Source organism: Grus americana, chromosome 5 (genome assembly GCF_028858705.1).
Source record: "Grus americana isolate bGruAme1 chromosome 5, bGruAme1.mat, whole genome shotgun sequence".
Classification (NCBI taxonomy): domain Eukaryota; kingdom Metazoa; phylum Chordata; class Aves; order Gruiformes; family Gruidae; genus Grus; species Grus americana.
Genome location: NC_072856.1, coordinates 1,047,260 through 1,066,498, shown reverse-complemented (window position 1 = coordinate 1,066,498; position 19,239 = coordinate 1,047,260). Strand labels below are relative to the sequence as shown.

The following is a 19,239-nucleotide window of genomic DNA, read 5'->3' as shown; positions in this document are numbered from 1 at the left end:
GTCTGGAGCGTGCACCTAGCTCTACCAGCTCCAAATATTTTATTCTCTCAAAAATAAAAGAAAAAAAACAACAAAACTTCTGAGAGCTTTTTTTCCAAACATTATTCCTACAAAACAAGTTGCAGACAAAGTTTTAGGCTTGTTGAAAACTCGGATATGTTTCATTCTAGTGAATTTCCAAGAAGAAACACAGTTTCTCAGAAGGAATTATGATTTTTAAGAACTGCATAGGATGGGTACTGTTCTTGAGCTCTGCTGCGCCTTTAGCATCCAACTCATTATGGTCTTTTGAGGAAGATCAGTCTTGGGGGCTCTGAATAGCCATTTTCAGAGCAGTGTTAAGAAAACAGCCATACTACTTACGCAAAGAGGCTGCTCAAGTATCTCAGTGTATATTGCAAAATCTTCCCCTTTTGCGTTAGACTGAGAATCACCTATGTTACCATACGGAGACATTATCTCTACTCCTTTGTTTCCTTTTCACATTCTAGCTTTGCTTCAATTTTCTGCTTGCCTTTTCCATACATGGAAAAAATAAAAACAAAACACAGACCCAGAAGAAAAGTCCTAACAAGGACAACTTTGCTGCAGGAAGCTTAAATTATAACTGAAACCAAGAACAAAGCCATAATCATGTGCTTCCTTTAGTCTGCCACCCTGCAAGCAGACAATTGAAAATTATTTGGGAAAAAACCACACTAGTTTTTCTGAAACTGTATTTTCTTCCCTTTAAAGGGAAAAAAAACCCACCACACACTGCATTGGAATCTCACTGTAACTACAGGTTTGTAGCTGCCTTGACCCAGCCTGTGCATCTCTGCACAAGAGAAGCTCTGGTGACTCAATACAGAGGCATCCCAAGTCTCCTGCAGGACTTCCCAGCATAGCTAAGTGACCATAAAGGCCCAGCCAAGATTGAAGTTAGCTAGATGCATGGCAGGGGAGAGAACATAGCCACTGTGCACAGCAGAAAATGAGTCTTTTGGCAGACACTTGGAAGGGGAATTGTTTTCTCAGCATTCTGGCATATTTGTTCCAACAAGCTCATATACCATAGTCTGGGTGTGCCTTTCTCTTGGGTGCACAGAGGACCCCTGGGGAGTTCAGAAACAAGAGTAAAGATGGCTTTTCTACATTTTACATAGCTGTGTTGCAAGGAGATGAGGTCCTCTCCACTTCCTTGTAACAGAAAGCCAGTGTAAACTGCCTCAGCTTATGCCAAAGCCCCAGGCAACCTTGCCTTTCCCATACAAACAACCGGCAGAAATGAAGCTATGCACTCACCTTGGGGATTTTGGCAAATCGCCCCACTCTGGTATCTCGGATGTTGGTTATATCCAAAATTTCCATTTCCTACAACACAATAAGGACAAGAAAGATGAGGAAAGAAATCCATTACAGAGCCCCCAGAAGCTGCACAGCAGGTCTCAGCTAGTGCTCTTCACTGGGGAAGAACCCTCCCACCAGAACAACGCAGGCAGGGAAACACCGGCTGCTGAAATGCCAGGCCTGCAGGCTGGCTCGCGCGGAGGTCTACAGCGCTGTCCTCTTCAGGGTGAGGCCAGAGGCTGAGTGTGGAATACCCTGAGACATACATACAGGTTTACGTGGGGAAACTCCACCCCACTTACAGTCCATGTGTTAATACATCCCACTAACGTCCTCAGCCTGTCTTTTGCCTCCACACATTCCATGAGGAGCAGCTGAGCTGGAAGGCAGGCAGGACCACCTCTTCCCAGGTCACTCCCAGCAGACCTTCACCTAATCTGTTCTGAAGCAATTCCCATGGAGGACATTCCACAACCTTCCCTAGGCAGCCCACCCCACGTCCTCACTACTGGCTAGTTGTCAGGTTTATTTTGTTTGTTCTTTTAATATCCAACCTGAATTTCCTTCCTCTGTTACTAATTTGTCTGCTCACCATAGATCTGGAGAACAAATTATACTTGTTGCAGCAGATAGTATTATTTTCCTAGATCACAATAAGGAACGATGCAGATACCATGCCTTCTGGCTGTATCCCCACTTTATTGTCAAGGGGGATGGAAATTTTATCCTAATCCCATTCCTTTCTGAACCCCTCGTGCAAAAGTGGTGCAGTTTTTCTTCCTTGCTCTTCACGACAAGCAGATCTTAAGAGGAGTCAGCCAAAGATTAATAAGCCACACAAATTCAACAAACTATTGACCATACCACACCATGCTCTGTATCAGCCCATCTCTTGTCCGCAGTCACTGTGCTCATGCACAGCCTTCACAAGCCTGCCCTAGCTCCCTCTGACAGGCAGCATTTGCCCACCACTCTTCTTGCTAGCTCACACTGTCTGCAGATTCCCTCAGAGAATAGGTAAGATGCTAGACAAGTGCTTCCCCAAGGATGTAAAACAGGCTGGTGCTCCACTGCGGCTCTCAAATTTGTTTACAGTTTATTTTAGGTGCTAATCAATGGCATTTTCCAGGAAGATGAGACCCTCCTGGTCTGGGTTTCCTCATGTCAGCTATGCTTCCTCACCCCAGCCCCCTTCCCAGGTCATTGCATCCCTCGTACCACTAACCCAGTGAAATATCTCACTTTTGATGAGTGACAACTGCTCCCCTTGCCCCATTTTGTGCATCTCCTCCAGTGCTACTTCTTCCTGCTGTCTGTCTGGAACTCTTACAGCAAAAATTCTACCGCCAGGAGTGGACCTCGAAAGGGGAACGAGAGGCAGAGAGACATCTGAAAGGAGAGCACATCTAGAAGGATGTGACAGTCCCAACCTTGCAACACTGTGTTCTCAGAGGATACGGCTGTGCAGCAGTGCCTTGCCCCCACTGGCACTGGGGCATAATCTTTTCAGAAGGCAGAGCTCATCAAAACACATCAGGTCTCTTGGCCAGGGCATTGTGCAGGACTACTGTCTCTGTCTCTTTATCTACCATGCCTCTTCAACATATAGGTCACGAGGAGGAAGTAGAGCTGAACCACAGCTCTGCTCTGGAAAGCAGAAGTAAGCCCAGTCTTCCACCTCCAGTCACCCAGATCTCTCCACCCCTGGTTGCTACTCATCAGTGAGGAACTGAATTCTCTTTCCTGAATCTGTTGCCTCTCCCTCCTCCAGCAGCCAGCCTCCTGTGGTTTACCTCCAGCAGTACGCACACACCATGCTGGCCTGAGAGAAGCACAACTCACTCTCCAGACCCGATGTTGTCTCTACATCACTACAGTCACTACTTTTTTTTTAAATTAAAATTTAGAGCCTTAACAAGTCAGTTAATTACAACACAGGCTGCACATGAGGCACATGTTAGCTGAAGCTGCATACATGTAATTGCATACATCTAGCCATTTTCTTTCCAACTGCACCACCGTACTGGTTGGGAGAATCCTCTGGCGTGCTCGGCAACAGGGATATCAATACTACTGTTCTCTCTGAAGTCCTCTGAAGTGCATCTAATCAACTTTGCAGGTATATGATGCCAGCACGACAAGCACAAAAAGGCCAGCTCATCTCTCTGGCATGTTCGCAGCTTAATTTCCTGCTCTTTTCTGGAACTCTGAAGACAGACAAATCTGCCATTGAATAAGCACAAGACTCCCAGGTCCTTTGTGGGGGCCTTCCTGCTAGGTGGAACGAGTGTGGTAGTTTGCTCCTGAGTGCAGAATTCAAGCAGCTACGGTGTTTTAATCTCACACAAACTTGAATTGGCTGTTTGGAGACCAAGCTGTGAAGGCTTAGCACTTACTTTATTCTGATAGGTCCAGTATAAGTAAAAGCCCTTCGGATCCACTCGAAGAATCACAGGAGAAGCACTTGCTGTTTCCTGACAAAAAAAAAAAAAAAAAAACCCAGAAGAAAGAAGGTTGGAACCTTACATGACTTGGAGAATAATCCATCATGGGACGTAAGGTTCCCAGTTCAAATATAGACCCAGTTGGGTGAATCATCCTCTGCGATTTATGGAAATGAACCAGATGATTTTAGTACATCTCCAGAGTAACAGCGTGAGGCTACGGAAGCTGATCTCTGCTGAAGCCTAGGTCTCACTTAACACTACGAATTTAGCCAGAACAACTCTCTTGGAGCTTTCTATGTAATGGATTAAGAGAAGAAAGTACCTGTAGATGCAATTAATTGTTTACTTTGAATTGCCTTACCTCCAAGGCACCTACTTCGTTCTACGAGCTCCAGAAGGAGCCTAGGCCAAGCAGAGATAGCATTCATCTATGGCATCTACCATCTAGGTGCTCATGCTAGTTATCTGGGCTCTCTTTACGGAGAATGGGGGCCTAGTCAAAAAGAGTTCAAGAAAGAGTCTAATACAGCTGATGAGTCTGCTTTAGGTGGTGATGCTTAAACTCCATAGGCTAGCTCTACACAGACTATAAAAAGCAGCAGCTATTTGAACACCCGCACTACAGGCACAAAGTTAGGTGAAATGTTTGGGGGCTGATCCTGAACCCCATACAACAGGGGGACCCTCCAGATCAGAACCAAAGCGTACACTGCAAAGGAGAGGCAAGCTGCTGGGTTGTGTGCTTTGCCTCAGAATAATTACACTGCTTCTGCATTGTCAGTTAAAGGCAACCTCACAGACATTTTCAAGACAACATCCATTCCCATCTCACATGTAAGCCTGTGCTGAGAGATGAATTGGTGTGAGCTCTTTGGAGACAGAGATAAAGGATGCTTGGTGCCTCTGCTTGGGTCCCAGCCCATTTGCTCATTCGGTCTAGATGACTCCTTGCTGCATTTGACCTCTGGTGCCACAGAAGATAGGACCATAAGGCCTATCAGCCATTTCTGGGAAGGCTCAGATTCAATTCATGAAGCTGAAATACCCAGCTACTGAGATGAAACCAGTACTGGAATTTGGAAGTTGTATTTGTCACTTGGCCTTGAGTTCTTCAGTTTGTTATTGAACTCATACTTCAGAGTGTAGCTGTATTTCCAGGGACCTCCACCAGATTCAGTACTCTTCATTACAGTAAACTGCCCAGGCTGCAGTGCATCATATGCTCTCCTTTTACTCCCTACTGTCTCTCTCACACTGTACTGGGGACAATGCTGATCTGCCCAGCACACACCCATGTTCCCAGAGCTCTTGGTTAGCTCCCTGAACACATGGCCACAAGCCTTGAAGATCAGAACAGGCACTGTAGCACTACTACTGGGTATTGTGCCATGTTTCTAGATTAACCTTATCTCCTATGAAGCAGCTTTCTTGAAAGCAAGTTGAGGCTGCGGTAAGGACTCCTGACAGCTGGCCTCCTGATCAGGGACATGGACGGCTGTGGGGCACAGGTAGACTCTCCTACAGGGTGGCTCCTGGCAACACAGGAAATGGTGAATTCTACAGAAGATGGTCTGGCAGCCAAACTAGCTGCTGCTCACACTGTGGAGTTCAACTCCAGGACAGAAAGCAAGCATTGTCTGGTAAAATCCTGTAATCCATAATCTTTAGGAGACAAACACTTTTGCTTTTACTATGAGAGCTAAGAGTCAGCATAGAATCAAATCTACAAACATCTGCTCTGCTTAAGAGGTGGGCTACTACATTGTGCCCTACCTGAGGTTTTGAAAGGGTTCCCAAGCTGGTTCTTGAAATATTCAATTCAAAGAGTGAGACAAAAAACCCTGCAGGCCCATGACCTCTAAAGAGCAGCAATCCTGTAGCGTGGAGTTCTTGCCATCATCCTTTGCAGCCTGCTCTAACCGTGAAGTGGGAAAGTATGATGAGATAGAGCAATGTGACCAGAACAGCCCACTTGTGGAGAAGGCTTTCATCATTGTGGGAGGTCAAGTCTGTAAACTACTTAGTAATTAGAGGCGACCTTTTAGGAATGTTCACAAATCTGTAAACCTTAGGGAAAAATCCACACAGGTCTTGAGCTCCCTAACTCCCATGGTTGCAGCAGCAAACACTTGGTTGGTCTTGGAAGCCCAGCTTGACTCACCTTGGGTTTCAAGGGAGACTAACTATCTCAGGAATTCCCAGTGAAGTACTTAACAGCTTCAATTTTTTAGGAAAGTGGTCCCCAAGGACTGAGCATACAAAGTCAGCAGCAATTTTGGACAAGTTTGGCTACTGTTATTCTCAGAAACCAAATCCCTGTTCAAATTCAAAGCTACAAGTGCATTCTGCAGGCAGTGGCCCCGTTGGAAAGAAAGGGAAGCCTGTGCTTTCCACTGTACCCTGGTGTCATCCTCCCGTTTATGTACAGCTAGTGGAATAACTGCACAGTGATATCCCAACTTGTATTCCTCAGCATCCATCCTTTCCGTCAGCTGTATATTACATTGCTTTCTCATTTCTCAGTGCCACCGGACCACCCTGGTTATGCTGCACACAAGTGATCCACCTCCCCCCCCCCCGCCCCACCTTGGGACTTAAAACTCTACTCCCGCTTTACGCCCACAAAAGTAAGCACTAATCCCTCCTGTGTTGCTGCTGGAGACTCCTGCTAATGCATCTTATTTGCAATACCACATCAAATGTTTCCCCCAGATCTTGGTGAATACTCATACCCTGGCTCGCCCCCTGTTTTATCAACATTCACGTTCAATAGTAGACAATTCATACTGCAGATAAAATGGATGGGCAGCCGCTCTCCTCTTGCTCAGGTATGTGGGCGTTAGGGTAAACACGCCTTCTTAGAAAGTGAGGAGGGGGACTACTGCATTCAAATTAATTTCTCTTCTGCTGTTCCACACTTTCTTCCCCTCACAGTGAACAGCAGAGACTGCAAACCAGGTTTTTTGAAGATACAAGAGGACACCGAGTTGGAGAGAGAAGCAGCTTTCTGCAGCACCTCCGAGGCTCCAGCACTGTTAAAGCCCAGGCCCCTGGCTGCTTGGCCGCTGCGCACTCGGTAGCTCACAGACCCACAAGTCGGGCAGGCATGGAGGACGTGGGCCCACCCTCTGATCCACTCCAGCAACCCAGCCATAAGAGGAAGCAACTTGGAGCCTAATTTCCTCTCTATCTGCAGAGTCCACTCAGCTCTGGAGTAAATCCTACCCCTCACACTCCCCCAGACAAGTCTGAAGGCAGCGTATGCCTCTCACCCCAAGGAGACTCCCAGAGCAACCACCTTCCTGAGGGTTGGTTCAAACACAGACAGGACCCTGGGGTCCTACACCAGAGAAGCTGCACGCACAGACTCAGTGGCACGCTCCACTTACTTCCAGCCTCCACAATAACAAGAGGTGCAGAAGCCACATCAAGCCCTAATACATATGCCCTTTGCATTTAGCCCTCAGCTCTCCTCTTGTTCTCAGTTCACTCTCCCTATCCAGATACTGCTGCTCTCAGGTATGACACACAATGGCCCGTCCCCCCCACTGAATGTACGCTCCCAGCCTCCCCACAAACCCTGACCAGAACCCGGTATCTGCCCTGTCACCACGCATACAGGCTAGCAAAGCAAAAACCCCGGTACTCACATCATCCCATTTGATGAAGCGCTCACCCTTGGACAAATACTCCTTCACCTCTGGGGGCTGCAGGACAGGGGTAAGCATTGACATGCTGTCCCACAGATGTGCTCCTCGGCTACCAGAAGCAATAGCAGCTGTACAGTTTGCTCCTCCTTGGCCCCCTCTTCTCTATCTCTGCCTCTCACATGGCAGGGCTCTCTGCCATTGCCACTGTTGGCATCAGAAAGCAAACAGCTCTTATATCCCAGCCAAATTTAGGAGGGGCAGGGACAGGCAGGCAAGGACCGATGAATCTGCATTGTAAATCAACAGCTCTCCAAGCAAGCACGCAGAGCTCAGCCAAGGTCACCTAGAGGATAGCTTGCGATGGGTTGAGATGCCCGCGTGGGCAGTCATGCACGCACGCCGTCTCTCCTGAAGGGACGTACTCCTCGGAGTTGTACTTGCGAAGCGCACAGTTCATAGCACTTCCGCAACTGAACTTCCTTAAATATTCTCTTTGACGAAGTGCAGGCATTGCCAGCCGACAGTCAAACTATTTCAGCAGATGTGGTTACAGAACAGCTCAGGTTTTGGCTACAAGCAGACTGCCCCCTTCATGCGATGGGCCAAATATCACGTAAAATAAACCTATTCCTTGCTCCGTACACGCTCCATTTCTGGGGCCACTTGCCGCACTGTCCAGTCTTTAACCGTTTTTCCTTTCTCTTATGGGTTCTTCTGAATGTCAACCTGAAAAGTGAGACAGACCAGCAGAGCAGATGCAAATTCCACAGACAGATGAAATAAAACATTCACGAGAGTCCCTAGGAACAGCAATATTCTCCAGATTCACTTGGGTCTATTGCAGATGCTCTGGGAACACAGAATGGGAGAGACGTGTAAGGGGGGGATTATAAGGATGAAGCTCCAGGGAAGTGACAGAAAGCAGAACAGAAGGTTAATGGCAAACAGGGCAAACCGAGTCCCTGCTCCTGACCTTAGAATGAAGGTCCTGTCCTCTTCCATGTGGACAGCAGAGGAGAACAGGAACTCTGGTGGCAGATGTGCACTGGCTAACCAGGAGAGTGGCTTGTGAAAGGGCTAACATGGGCAAGGCTAATTTTAGTCAAAAAGGCAGAGCCCCACAACTCGTTAGAAGTGAAGATAACTGTGCCACACTTGCTATAATCCCAAGGGGGGATTAATCCCAAGGGATGGGATTTCAGCCTTCTCGTCTGCTATGAAAGTCAAGGTGTGGCACTTGCCATTGCTCAAGAGGGACAAGATACTGTTCAAAAGTAATGCGGATTCTGAGAAGAGCGGACAAAGAAACTCCCACTGCACAAAGGGAGCCAGCTGCATGGTTTTGTTGCTTCTTTCCCACCTCTGACTTCCTAGTATGATGATAAGACCAGCACTTTAAAGCAGATTGGACAGCTGGGGGAAGGCTGGATGAAGGAATCCTAAGGACATTCTCAAATGTTAGCGGCAGAAGAGATGAAGTGGACCTGTAGCAAGTGCTCCAGCTGCAAAAAACAAAGATGGCAGCAATTAACAGAGAGATGCCTGCTGCAGAAACAGAGGACCCTGAACAAACCTAACATCCTTTGTCCATTTCTTTCAAGAGTTTCTCTGCCTGACAAACTGGGAATAAGAGAGCTTCTGCATTTCCAGCTACCATCGAGTTTTCTGCATTTACTAACATATTTTGCAAAGCACTGCACTTTCCAAGAATTGGCTATTCGGGCTAAGGCTGTTAGGTCTATTTTATTAGGGCAGCAAACTGAGGTGGCTTAACCGTAGCTGTGGTTATCAGTGGTATCAGGGCTGAGACTGGGGACACAGGAATCCATCACCTCTGGTCTCATAACCAAACCACACTCATGGCATTAAGCTTCCTTTGCATGCAAAGTGACATGTCCTGCTCAGGCAGCCAGCTGACAGAGCACTGGGGTACTCCAGGCCTAGCCAAGACAGCATCACCAGGACCCCCCCACTCAGAGAACACTGTTACTCGCAAGCAGCAAAGCAACAGATGACAGTGTCTGCTCAGATCTCAAAGGCTGAGCTGGAAGCACTCGGGGATGTCAGCAACAGCCAAATGCCAGTGAAACGCCAGGCACTGCTGGGGAAGTTTTGCTCTCTGTGCTCTTCTTGTAAGCAGCTTAGGAACAGACCTTGAGGCTTAGGTCCCTATAGAGAAAGGCAATAGGAGCACAGGAGGCTGCAGAGAGGAGTCAAAGTTTTCTCTACTCTCACTTGACCCCTCGTGCAAGGCCAGAGCAGTTTCCAGGCTGCTTAATTTTAACTAGGGAACGGCTGTGAAAAGGATAAAAAGCATCGATCTTGCTCAGAAGTGCTGCAGTCCTCCCATCCTCTGCAAAACAAAAAAGCACTAAAGGAAGGCCTTGGAGATCACAGCGTCGAAGAAGCAAAAGGCGGGATGAGCTCTGCCACCTGGTACTGCCAAGAGCAGAGGGACTGCAGGTGAGATCAGGCAGTCACAGCCACCGGTTCCAGTGGCCTATCTGGTACGTACCACAGTTATCATGTCTGCTTCCTGCCAGAACCAGAGCCTCACAGAAAGGCTGCTTCTGCCCTGGATTCTCTCAGACCTGGATAATCAACAGCTTTGTCTCATCAACAAACCTAGAGTAAGCAAGAATCCTGCCACAGCTTTACTTGCTTGTTACTCAAGGTCAGCTTTCCCTAAGGGATAGAACAATAAATTTAAAAAACAACAACAACCAAATGCGAAGAGCAGCACCCAAGCTAGTGGCTGTCCTGTGAGGCTGCACATCAACTGCCAAGATCCCCGCTTGCATAAAGACGGTCAAAAAGCTGAAGCTCATTTCCTTTTGCATAACCCGGCCTCCTTATCTTTCATTTCACACTCCTTGCTCTATGTGGGAGCTTCTGTCCTTTGCATGAAGAGCTGGCCGATGGAACAGTGATAGAATAAAGCAACAGTCCTGCCCTCTGCTGAAAGCTGTGATATCAGAGCAGGCAGAAGCAGCAGCTCTTTGAGCAGTATTTATTCCAACCACCCTTTATTTTCTTTCTTCTGCAAGGCCCATCACCCAGTGTATACTCATCCTATATCCCCTCTGTGCAGGGCCCCATGTCTTCTTGGCTTTCATCCCTTACCTCCACCACAGTGCATCCCACCACCCACTATAGGAATTTTGATATGCAAAAATTTTCCCCTTTTTTCTCTCTTTTTTTTTTTTTCTTCCTTCTGGAGACTCCTCCTTATCTCCCTGTCCTACCTATTCAGCAGCCTCTACCTCCCACAAAGGGCATGCAGAAGCAAGATAGTCAGCATTACCCTTCAGAGATTGTACAAGATAGGGTCTGTAGACAGTGATTTAAGCCATGCCGTCTATTAAACCACCTTGACTGGATGGCTCCCGAGTTCTAGCAAATTACTTTGTAACCTCAACCCCAACCTATTCCTAGCACACACAAAACCTGTAAGAAATCTCTTCCAACATTGTTCTATTATAATTATACTTTGCAATGTGTAATACTGTCCTCTAGTGAACAGCTAGGATATTGCACACCCAGCCTTTAGTATTGCCTTCAAACCCCAGTAATAAATTCACAGCTAAGCAAAACTGAGTTAATCCCACTGCTCCTTTTTCTGTTCTGCCCTCTGAGCCCTGGGAATCCTGAAAAGATTAATGACGCCGTTAGGACCACAGAGGCCAGTATTTTCTCACCATCCTTGGAGAGGAGAACTGCTGAGCATGTGTGCCGGGGCATATTGTGTGTCCTACTTTGAGCCTACACCACGAAGCCGAAGATTCATGACAGCTCTCAGCATGACTCTTCAGCTTCATCTGCAGAAGTCAGAGGGCAGTAGACTATGGCACAGAAAGACAAGCGGCCACAGATGCCACAATACCATAAAAGCAGTGAGGTCTTGTGTAAAAAAAAACCCCAAAACAATCTGCCCAACCACCAAGACATGGTTAGGTCTATAATTAATGGTTCACTGGGCAGGAACATGCAGGAGGAGTATGTTATGCTTCTGGCACTCTGATGGCTTTCTGTGCATTTCCAAACTGCAGAGCTGAGTGATGCAAGCAGGTTCACACACTAAACACCCTATACATTACTGCAATACAAAAATAATGGCTGCACAGGGATGACTGAACCATGCAATTCCTAAATGCTAGTAAAAGAATGAAACTCTCTGAGATAGGTCATTAACAGAAGAGCAAGGAGGATGAAGAGTAGCAGCACACCAGACAGAACGTGCCCATCTCAGGTTACCTCGCAGTAATGCAGCAGCAAGAACAGGAAAGTGATTTCTACCAAATCTGGAGGTGAATCCATCTAATTGCCCCACTTGGTTTACCTCCAGTATAAGATAACGAACTGGAAATCAGGACACTGGAGGAGGAAGCCCCCTTTTGCTCTTGGCCTCATCAACTTTTTCTTCCTACTCTACCAGCCCAACTTATTTCAAGTGCAAACTGTCTCTTTCTGTGGATGTATTTGCTGCCTGCCACAGCACATGCCAGTCCTGGTTGAGACCTCAGCATTACTGCAATACTTCTGCCATTCTCCTTGCTTCTGCTTTTCATGGGCAGTTTATTAGTTCTACAACCTGGACTTTACTCACTCTACTTCCCTTGGTTAGGCATATTTTTTCCCACCTGTGAGAAGGCACATTTCACAAGTGCAGTCTCCTAAGGAAGGTCCAGAGCAGCAAACCCAGCGGCCACAGTGACTGCATCTGCCCACGTGAGTTGAGTCCAGAACACAGTCCCCTTGGGCAAGACATTATTTCAGCTGCAGCTCAGGGGGCTTTGAAGATCAAGGTCAACTTCTTAAACTGACATACCATGGAGATAGTGCCTGGGGCAAGGCACAGACCTAACAGCTTTAGGAATGGGAGAAATTACATATTTTTAAGGTCAATATGCTCATTCTCAGTTGAGACAAACTATTATTTCCAAAGCATCAGTCTTCATTGTGAAATAAAGAATGAAGAAGGAGTTCTCTGATAGGCAACAGCTTCTGTTCAAAGCATTCAGGGTGTAGGAAAGAACAAGATCCACTGGAAAGAGGCATGCTTCTTGCCCCATCCAGACAAGAGCCCAACCAAGAACCTGGGCACAGATTCAGGAACTGAGCATGCTTTGACTCTTCCCCTTCAGAAAGCTCTGAAGCAGCCTCTCAGTACAGGATTTCCAGAGTAAGGTAGCAGATTAGTGCAGTCTTCAGGGCAGGACTGAATCCCTGCTTCCCTGAGAGCGGGCATGTCTGCATGTGCGGGTCCAGGAAGATGGGAGCTCCTTGGCTGAGAGGCAAGGGGTATCAGCTTGGTTCCAGCATCAAGCTAAGGCAGGTAATGGGGCCTTCAGCCCACAGATGGCTTTTTGTCACCACAAATGCACCAAATTCTCTATATGAATTTAGACAACTGTGTCCCTATGTGTAAGCCCCAATGCTCTGACTTTGAAAGGCAAAGCAGCCCAATGACTCCCATTCAAGAGACAGCGGCTCCCATTCCAGACTACCCCCTGGTGCAGCGCTATTCAGAGTCAGGGATGAAAGAACAATAATAAAAAAAACTATAAACCTTTGCACTGCCCCTACCAGCTGATTCCAAGTTAAAGCAGCCTCAGACTGCTACCCAAGAACCACTCTGCCTACTCAGCTAATAGAGCTGAATAGGTTTCAGCCATTGTCTTCCCTGGCCTTTCCATAAACCTCAGTTCTCCATGTGCTAGACCAAAAATCTGCTTTAGCAATATCCAGCCTCAGCCTTCCACTATTCCTCTCCTCACCGCAAAGGCCTTTGCACACTATGTTCCAAACTCTTCATCTCCTTGAGGTGAAAAGCGCTTGTGAAGCAATGACATAGTCGAGTTTAGTCCCACAGGAAAGAACACATTTTCCATAGAGGCTGCAAAGGAAAAGTCAGGTAGGTCTACAGCCTCCACTGTTTTAAGTGAATAGTGCAAAATCAGAGATTGGCACGCTTTTCAGGCTGAGGACGACTTTTGGCCCACCCCACAAGTTTCTCACTAACCTCTACCTAGATCACTGAAGCTGTCGAAAAAACTAATCTCAAAAAGGCACAATGGCTCTACAGCCCATGGAAGGCAGCAAATGAAGCTGATTTACACCAGCTGATATCCTCAGCAACTGTAAAATGAAACTAAAGGGGCAAGACCTTATCCAGACACCGTCCTTTGACAATAACCTGTGGTTGGGACGAGGGTTTTACATCAGACCCTAAAGAGATGATGAAACCTGTTTTTTGTTCGCTTTTGCAGAGGTTTGCTCTATTGACACATCACTGCTGCCCACAATACTGCTGTGTACACAGGCAGATCAGGGACTCAGCCCAGTGCCGTTAACTAATGAGCACATGAATACACACACAGCAGGGCCTTGCTGCTCACCAAGAGACTTATCTCCCTGCCTTACTGGGAAATATGCCCTTTTGCCTTATTATTTGTGCTTTTTACATAGCTTTTCTAGCCCTGATTAGTGCAATCGGTACAATGTATTTTTAAATCATCTCCTGTCTTTCTAAAGGTCAAAATTAGATCTCGAAAAATGATTTTTTTATTTTATCACATTATTAAACTAGGAACAAACAACACACAAAATGACTACAGATTCTTAGAAAAGAGCTCTCTAGGAAACATTTAACACCACATGCAACTCCAGCCACTCTTTTTTTGAGCAGTCAGATAAATATTGGAACAGGAAAAAGCAGCAAATGGAATGGAAATTGCTACCAGAGCACAAGGAAGGTCTCTTACTAGGTCATTCTGTGGCATTTGTGGTGTATGAATGGCTAAAGGCAGTAGCGTGTTCATGAACTACGCTGACAAATACAAAGCTGCGTGCGCTGGTGGGAACAGTGAAGGCTCAAGGTGGTGTATCAGAGGAGGATAATGCCGTCTAATGAGGCACATTCACAAAAAGCAGCGCAGCTTCCCAGATACAAACACCACCTCTGACACAAGCCACCTTGTTGGTACTCAGGGCACGCATGACTGGGGTAGATGCCAGGTTTGATTTCACAATTTGTGGTCTCTGAGATCCTGGAAAACAAGCTGCAGTTGATCCCCAGGCTGAGATGACCACCATAGTATTTTTTCAGCTGACAACGACACATGCACCATGGTCCGCAGAAAACTGAGGAACAGTACTGTTACACAACCAAGTATGTTTGGACACCTCTGCTGGAAAGGTATACATCCACAAAAGTGGATGATTATCAGACCACTGGATGTGGAAGAAATATTTTCCTGAGCAGAACGGCCAGGGGCTTGTAATACAAGATTTAAAGATTTATCTGAAGAGAACACAGCATTATTAAGGTATCCCACTGAAGCTCATTGCCAACAGATCTTCCCCCTTTTCACAGGTGTACGACATAGCAGGACTGAATTTTCTGCTGACATTCTCCATGCTTTCTGCTCCTCGAAGTATCAGAACAGCTTCTCTCCTAGGACTTCACAGCTCCATTTCCAGTCACAGCCTGAACCAGGATGGCAGAAGTGTGAAAGCAGTAAGATGTAACAAGTAAAAGTCAGCTCCAGCAGAACTAGGAGAGGTTTCAGGCTGCTATTTTAATTCAGTGAAATAACCCTCCCTTGCACAGGGTTATCAACATGAGTCCAGCACATTTTCCTTATTCAGCTACCAAAGCCAAGCAGATAGAAATGGAGAGAGTCAAAAAGTAACAGCCGCTTTTGATTTGTTTTTCCTGCGAGATCAGGAAGCATTATCACATTCAAAGCTACAGTATTTTAACTAGGATGAAAACCTGTGTTGACCTTGTATAAAAAAAGAATCTATTTGGATCTTTAAAGCAGTTAAAACTTCTTATTGCCTTAGTGTAACTGAGCAAAGACCCAAACTTAAGCTAAGTCAAGATAACTTTGAAGACTGGACAAGCTGTTTGGTCTAACCAAGAGCTTGGCTGCATTAAGAGCTGACCTCAACAATGGCTGGAGCAATCATGCACAGATGAACTACCATAAAAGCACTCTTCTCCATCCTGGGAAAAAACCCAACAAAAACTATACCCAATTGAAATGGCAGTAACCCAGGCTAAACTAGGATCACTTTAGCTCCAGGACTGCATGAGATTGTGGATAAGGCTTTCCAAAAAAATCCTGTTACAGTGCTTGAGGGGCAATCACAAGTTGGTGCAACTCTGAATAAAGTGGTGGTATTCTGCAAACACTATAGGTTGTATTTTCAGACAAGCTATGTCAACGCTCTCCCATGCATACATGTGAGCAAATACTATATATATGTGTATATCTGTGTGCATCAGAGAAGCACAAGTCATACACACACATTCATTCTCCACACACCCAAAGGTGGGTGAATTCAGCTTCTTCAGACCATGAAAACCAGAGGTAAAGATGCACAGTCAGATTATGGCCATTAATCATCACTGTCCTCTTGCTTGAAAAGTGGTGGTTATTTCTGAAATCCAGCCCTCAGAACTGTATTCGGATGTTAAGTGGTGTGTGTGAGTGGGCGTGTGTACACACACATTTCCTCCTTGCAAAATGAACAATGAAACAGACTTTTTGACTCTAGATTCTTGCACAGACACTGCTTATAGTCACAACCACAGACAGCAGAGGTTCACACCCAAAGATAAACTTTTTTTATTTAAAAAACCCCCAACATTCACCCTCTTGGAATCCTGCACCTAGTGAAACAAAGGCAGCTTTCGTCCCCACAAACTGATGTGTGAAACCCACAGCTCAGAGCACTGGGAACCTCTGGGACTAGAGCTTAACATTCCAGCAAATGACAAGGTTTCTTCTTCCAGTGAATGCCCAGGGCACTGTCAGGCCACCCTTGTCAGCTTTTTCTCAGTTTCAGAAAAGTGTCATGGAAACAACAGGCCAAAGACAATTCATGTTATCTGGGAGAACTCTCTGCCTCCAGAAAGCTGGGTGAGATATGACTCCGCTCAACTGAGCACCCCATCTCAAATTATACCAAAGAAAAGCAGAGCTTCCAAAATGCTATGAACACCTCTGCTACAAAGCTGGCTCCCCACTCCAGACCATCGTCTACTTACAGGAGTTTCTAAACATTAAAAACAAAACAATAAATCCTTTTCAGACATACTTTTCACTCTCAAGAGTTTTCCCACCAAGGAAGCAGGAGAGCCTTGCACACTGAATGTAAGTAGGACATTCTTTTTATACTGTGCAAATGGTCCACAGGATGATAAAATGGCTCAAAATGAGCCTCACCAAGTTGATGATACAAGGTTGAAGCTGCTGATGCATCATGACCCTGAGCTACCAGTTTTCTGCCCAAGGCCTCTATCCTGAGCAAAACCAGACCTCTTACTGTTATATCTCAAATCCAGCATCACTTTTACTGTCTTCCCCACCCACCTTATAACCTCTGCAGATCACTTTCCAAGTCAGCGCAAGACAGTGGGTTGTGCAAACTTCACTTACCACAGCTAAATCGGAAGCTGAAGGAATTAAAGAACATACCCAACCTCCCCCCATCTGTTATTGGATTAACAAGAGACAGCACCTTCCCACGTAAGGCAGAGGAGATTTCAAAGTGTGAGAGAAATGCCAGAGAACTGAATCTGATTCCCTGCAGGCTCCAAACGGGAGACTGGAACATCAGTGTGAAATAAGGCACATTTCCTTTAGAAGAGTGGACAGCAGAGCATGAGAGATTGTGCCCTGTCAAGAGCAGAGACATTCTCTATGACAGAAGGCTCAAGCCTGGCAAAGTATTTGCTCAAGGATTTCAGCCAAGAAAGAGAGATGAATTTAAACATACCTATTCCATCCTTTAAACATTAGGAGGCAGGTAGAAAGACCTCATCCATCTCTCCCCTCCCCAGCTCACAAATGTGACCAAGGAGACAGTATAAAGTTTAAAAAGCAACACACAGCCAATTAAAAAGTTACAGTTCTTTATTAGGTCTATAATCTGCCTGTAGAAGTCACACAGCTGGAGGCAGACACCAAGAACAAAAACTAGTGCCAGAGTCCAGACAAGGGACTGTATAGCATCACAGCAGTGAATTACAATTTTTAGAGTTACACAAGCTAACCTAAGTGGAGTAGTCAAACCGCACACCTCACGGAATAAGCTGATCATTTATAGGGTGTCTCATCAGATTGCCACCTAATGACAGGCACAGAAAGGAATGGCAGAGTAGCTGCCTTTGCTGAATCAAAAGCACAAGGGCAATGGACTGCAGGAAATCATCCAGCCCATCCCTTGTCCCAAGGCAGGATCAGCTGTGACATTTATCAGCTCTGACAGAGCTTCTGGAGGCCTCTGTTAGCAGTGGAGACTCAACCACCTCCCAGGCAATCCAACCCAGTGTCTCACCATCCTCAGAAGCAAGGTCTGTACAGAGGTAATATCTTAGGCCAATGATCTGCCCTTAATTAAGTCTTCTCTGTCCTGAAGCACTAGATGCTATCCACTGACTCTGAACATTGGAAATCAATAATACAAGTTTATTTAGCTACATCCTTCAGGGGCCCTGGGAGAGCAGACATCCCATTGCAACAGGTAGCAGCAGAATTCAAGCAGTGCTGTTCAGTCAGATAGGCGGAACGCCAAATCTTCAATCTGTCTCAGCACTTGGGTTTTCAACTGAACACAGGTGTAAGGCAGTAAGAGCAGGCTCCTAAGTAAACAAGTTTCCTAGTGGGCTTTCAGGCAAGAGAAGTCAAAAAATTAGAGAAGCTTATAAACAACAGGGTCCTGAAGAGTACAGCATTTGGACTGCCATGGGAGAAAGACTAGTGTCCAAGGGCTGCACAGCTCTCCTTCGTTGGCAGGTCCAGTCCCAGGGTGCATCATGTGCCCTCAACTCCATTTGTCTCAGGCGAGCAATCTCTTTTGTGTTCTTTAGGAAAAAACCTCAGAGAAGACTAATTTGCAAGCTTCGTCTAGTGTCTGATGCATTCACTGACTTTACAAGACCTCTGAGCTCTGCACCCCAGAGCTCTCTTTCTGCACAACAGGGGCCTGCTCAACGCACAGCTTGGTATTTCTGCTAAAACCCAGAGGAGAAAGAAAATATCATTATTGCAGCTCTGGCTTCCTGGCTCTCATTTGCCTTTATGGGTGGTTGTTACAAGGAACTAAGTTTAGGAACAGAAGGCACACGCCTTCTGGCAGCTGCCTGCTCTTGAACAAAAGGACCTGGAGGGAAATGCACACCCATTGATTTGTTCACAGTAAAAATTGGGAAGGCAGGAAGGAATGCTGAATTATCTATTGCCACATTTTCTAGCTGGAGTAGCTTTAGTTGCTCCTAGAATACACATTCAAATGATACAAAGTGTAGTGGGATCTCAACCACACCACACTCACCACCTTTGCTGGGACTGTTTAGAAGTATGTCCTTAGCCAATCCAGGCTGTCAAGACCTCCACTGATGGAAAAGGAGCACTATTAAGCCCTGGATTTATAAACAGAGCTTTGGTGAGCAGAGGGGAAAAAAAGCACAGCAATCATTTGCTCAGAGATTAAAAAGGATTGGTTTCCTTCCCAGGAGAGGGGGAACTAATTTTGGGGACATAGGACTAAGATATGCAGCTGTAACTGATTTTTATTACACTGGTCCCTACCACCTCATGGTTACCTTCTGTGCCTATTTCCTGGAATTAAGGAAAAGCATAGGGAAAGGCCTTGTGGGAGGTAGTAATTCACCTTCCTTTCACCAGAGGCAATGATAAATTGCATCAGTGGCAAGGCCAGAGGAGATCACAGACAGCATGAGGGTTTGGAATGACCAATTTCTGCACAGATGATCTGACGAAGAACTGTGAGCGGACACA

At 46.2% G+C, this 19,239-nt stretch overlaps 2 protein-coding genes across 15 annotated transcripts in view; both read right to left on the bottom strand.

Annotated features, from left to right (window-relative positions):
• Positions 1-19,239, bottom strand: part of PLCB2 (phospholipase C beta 2) — a 62,078-nt gene that overhangs the window by 40,535 nt on the left and 2,304 nt on the right. For 8 of the 14 annotated variants that reach the window (XR_008577265.1, XR_008577264.1, XR_008577266.1 and 5 more), the window contains exons 1-3: positions 7,427-7,927; positions 3,726-3,803; positions 1,285-1,353 (exon numbers count right to left, since the gene is read on the bottom strand). Coding sequence is in view for 11 of the 14 variants with exons in the window: in XM_054826441.1 (XP_054682416.1) it covers positions 1,285-1,353; positions 3,726-3,803; positions 7,427-7,510 (231 nt within the window). In the remaining 3 variants the exon portion in view is untranslated. Of the gene's footprint in view, positions 1-1,284; positions 1,354-3,725; positions 3,804-7,422; positions 7,928-12,066; positions 12,083-19,239 lie in introns of those variants that run through there. The other 6 variants (XM_054826444.1, XM_054826446.1, XM_054826445.1 and 3 more) reach the window with 4 other exon arrangements.
• CCDC9B (coiled-coil domain containing 9B) overlaps positions 8,072-19,239 on the bottom strand; it is a 71,320-nt gene continuing 60,152 nt past the window's right edge. The window contains exon 14 of the mRNA XM_054826454.1: positions 8,072-8,152. The gene's annotated coding sequence lies outside the window, so the exon portion shown is untranslated. The remainder of the gene's footprint in view (positions 8,153-19,239) is intronic.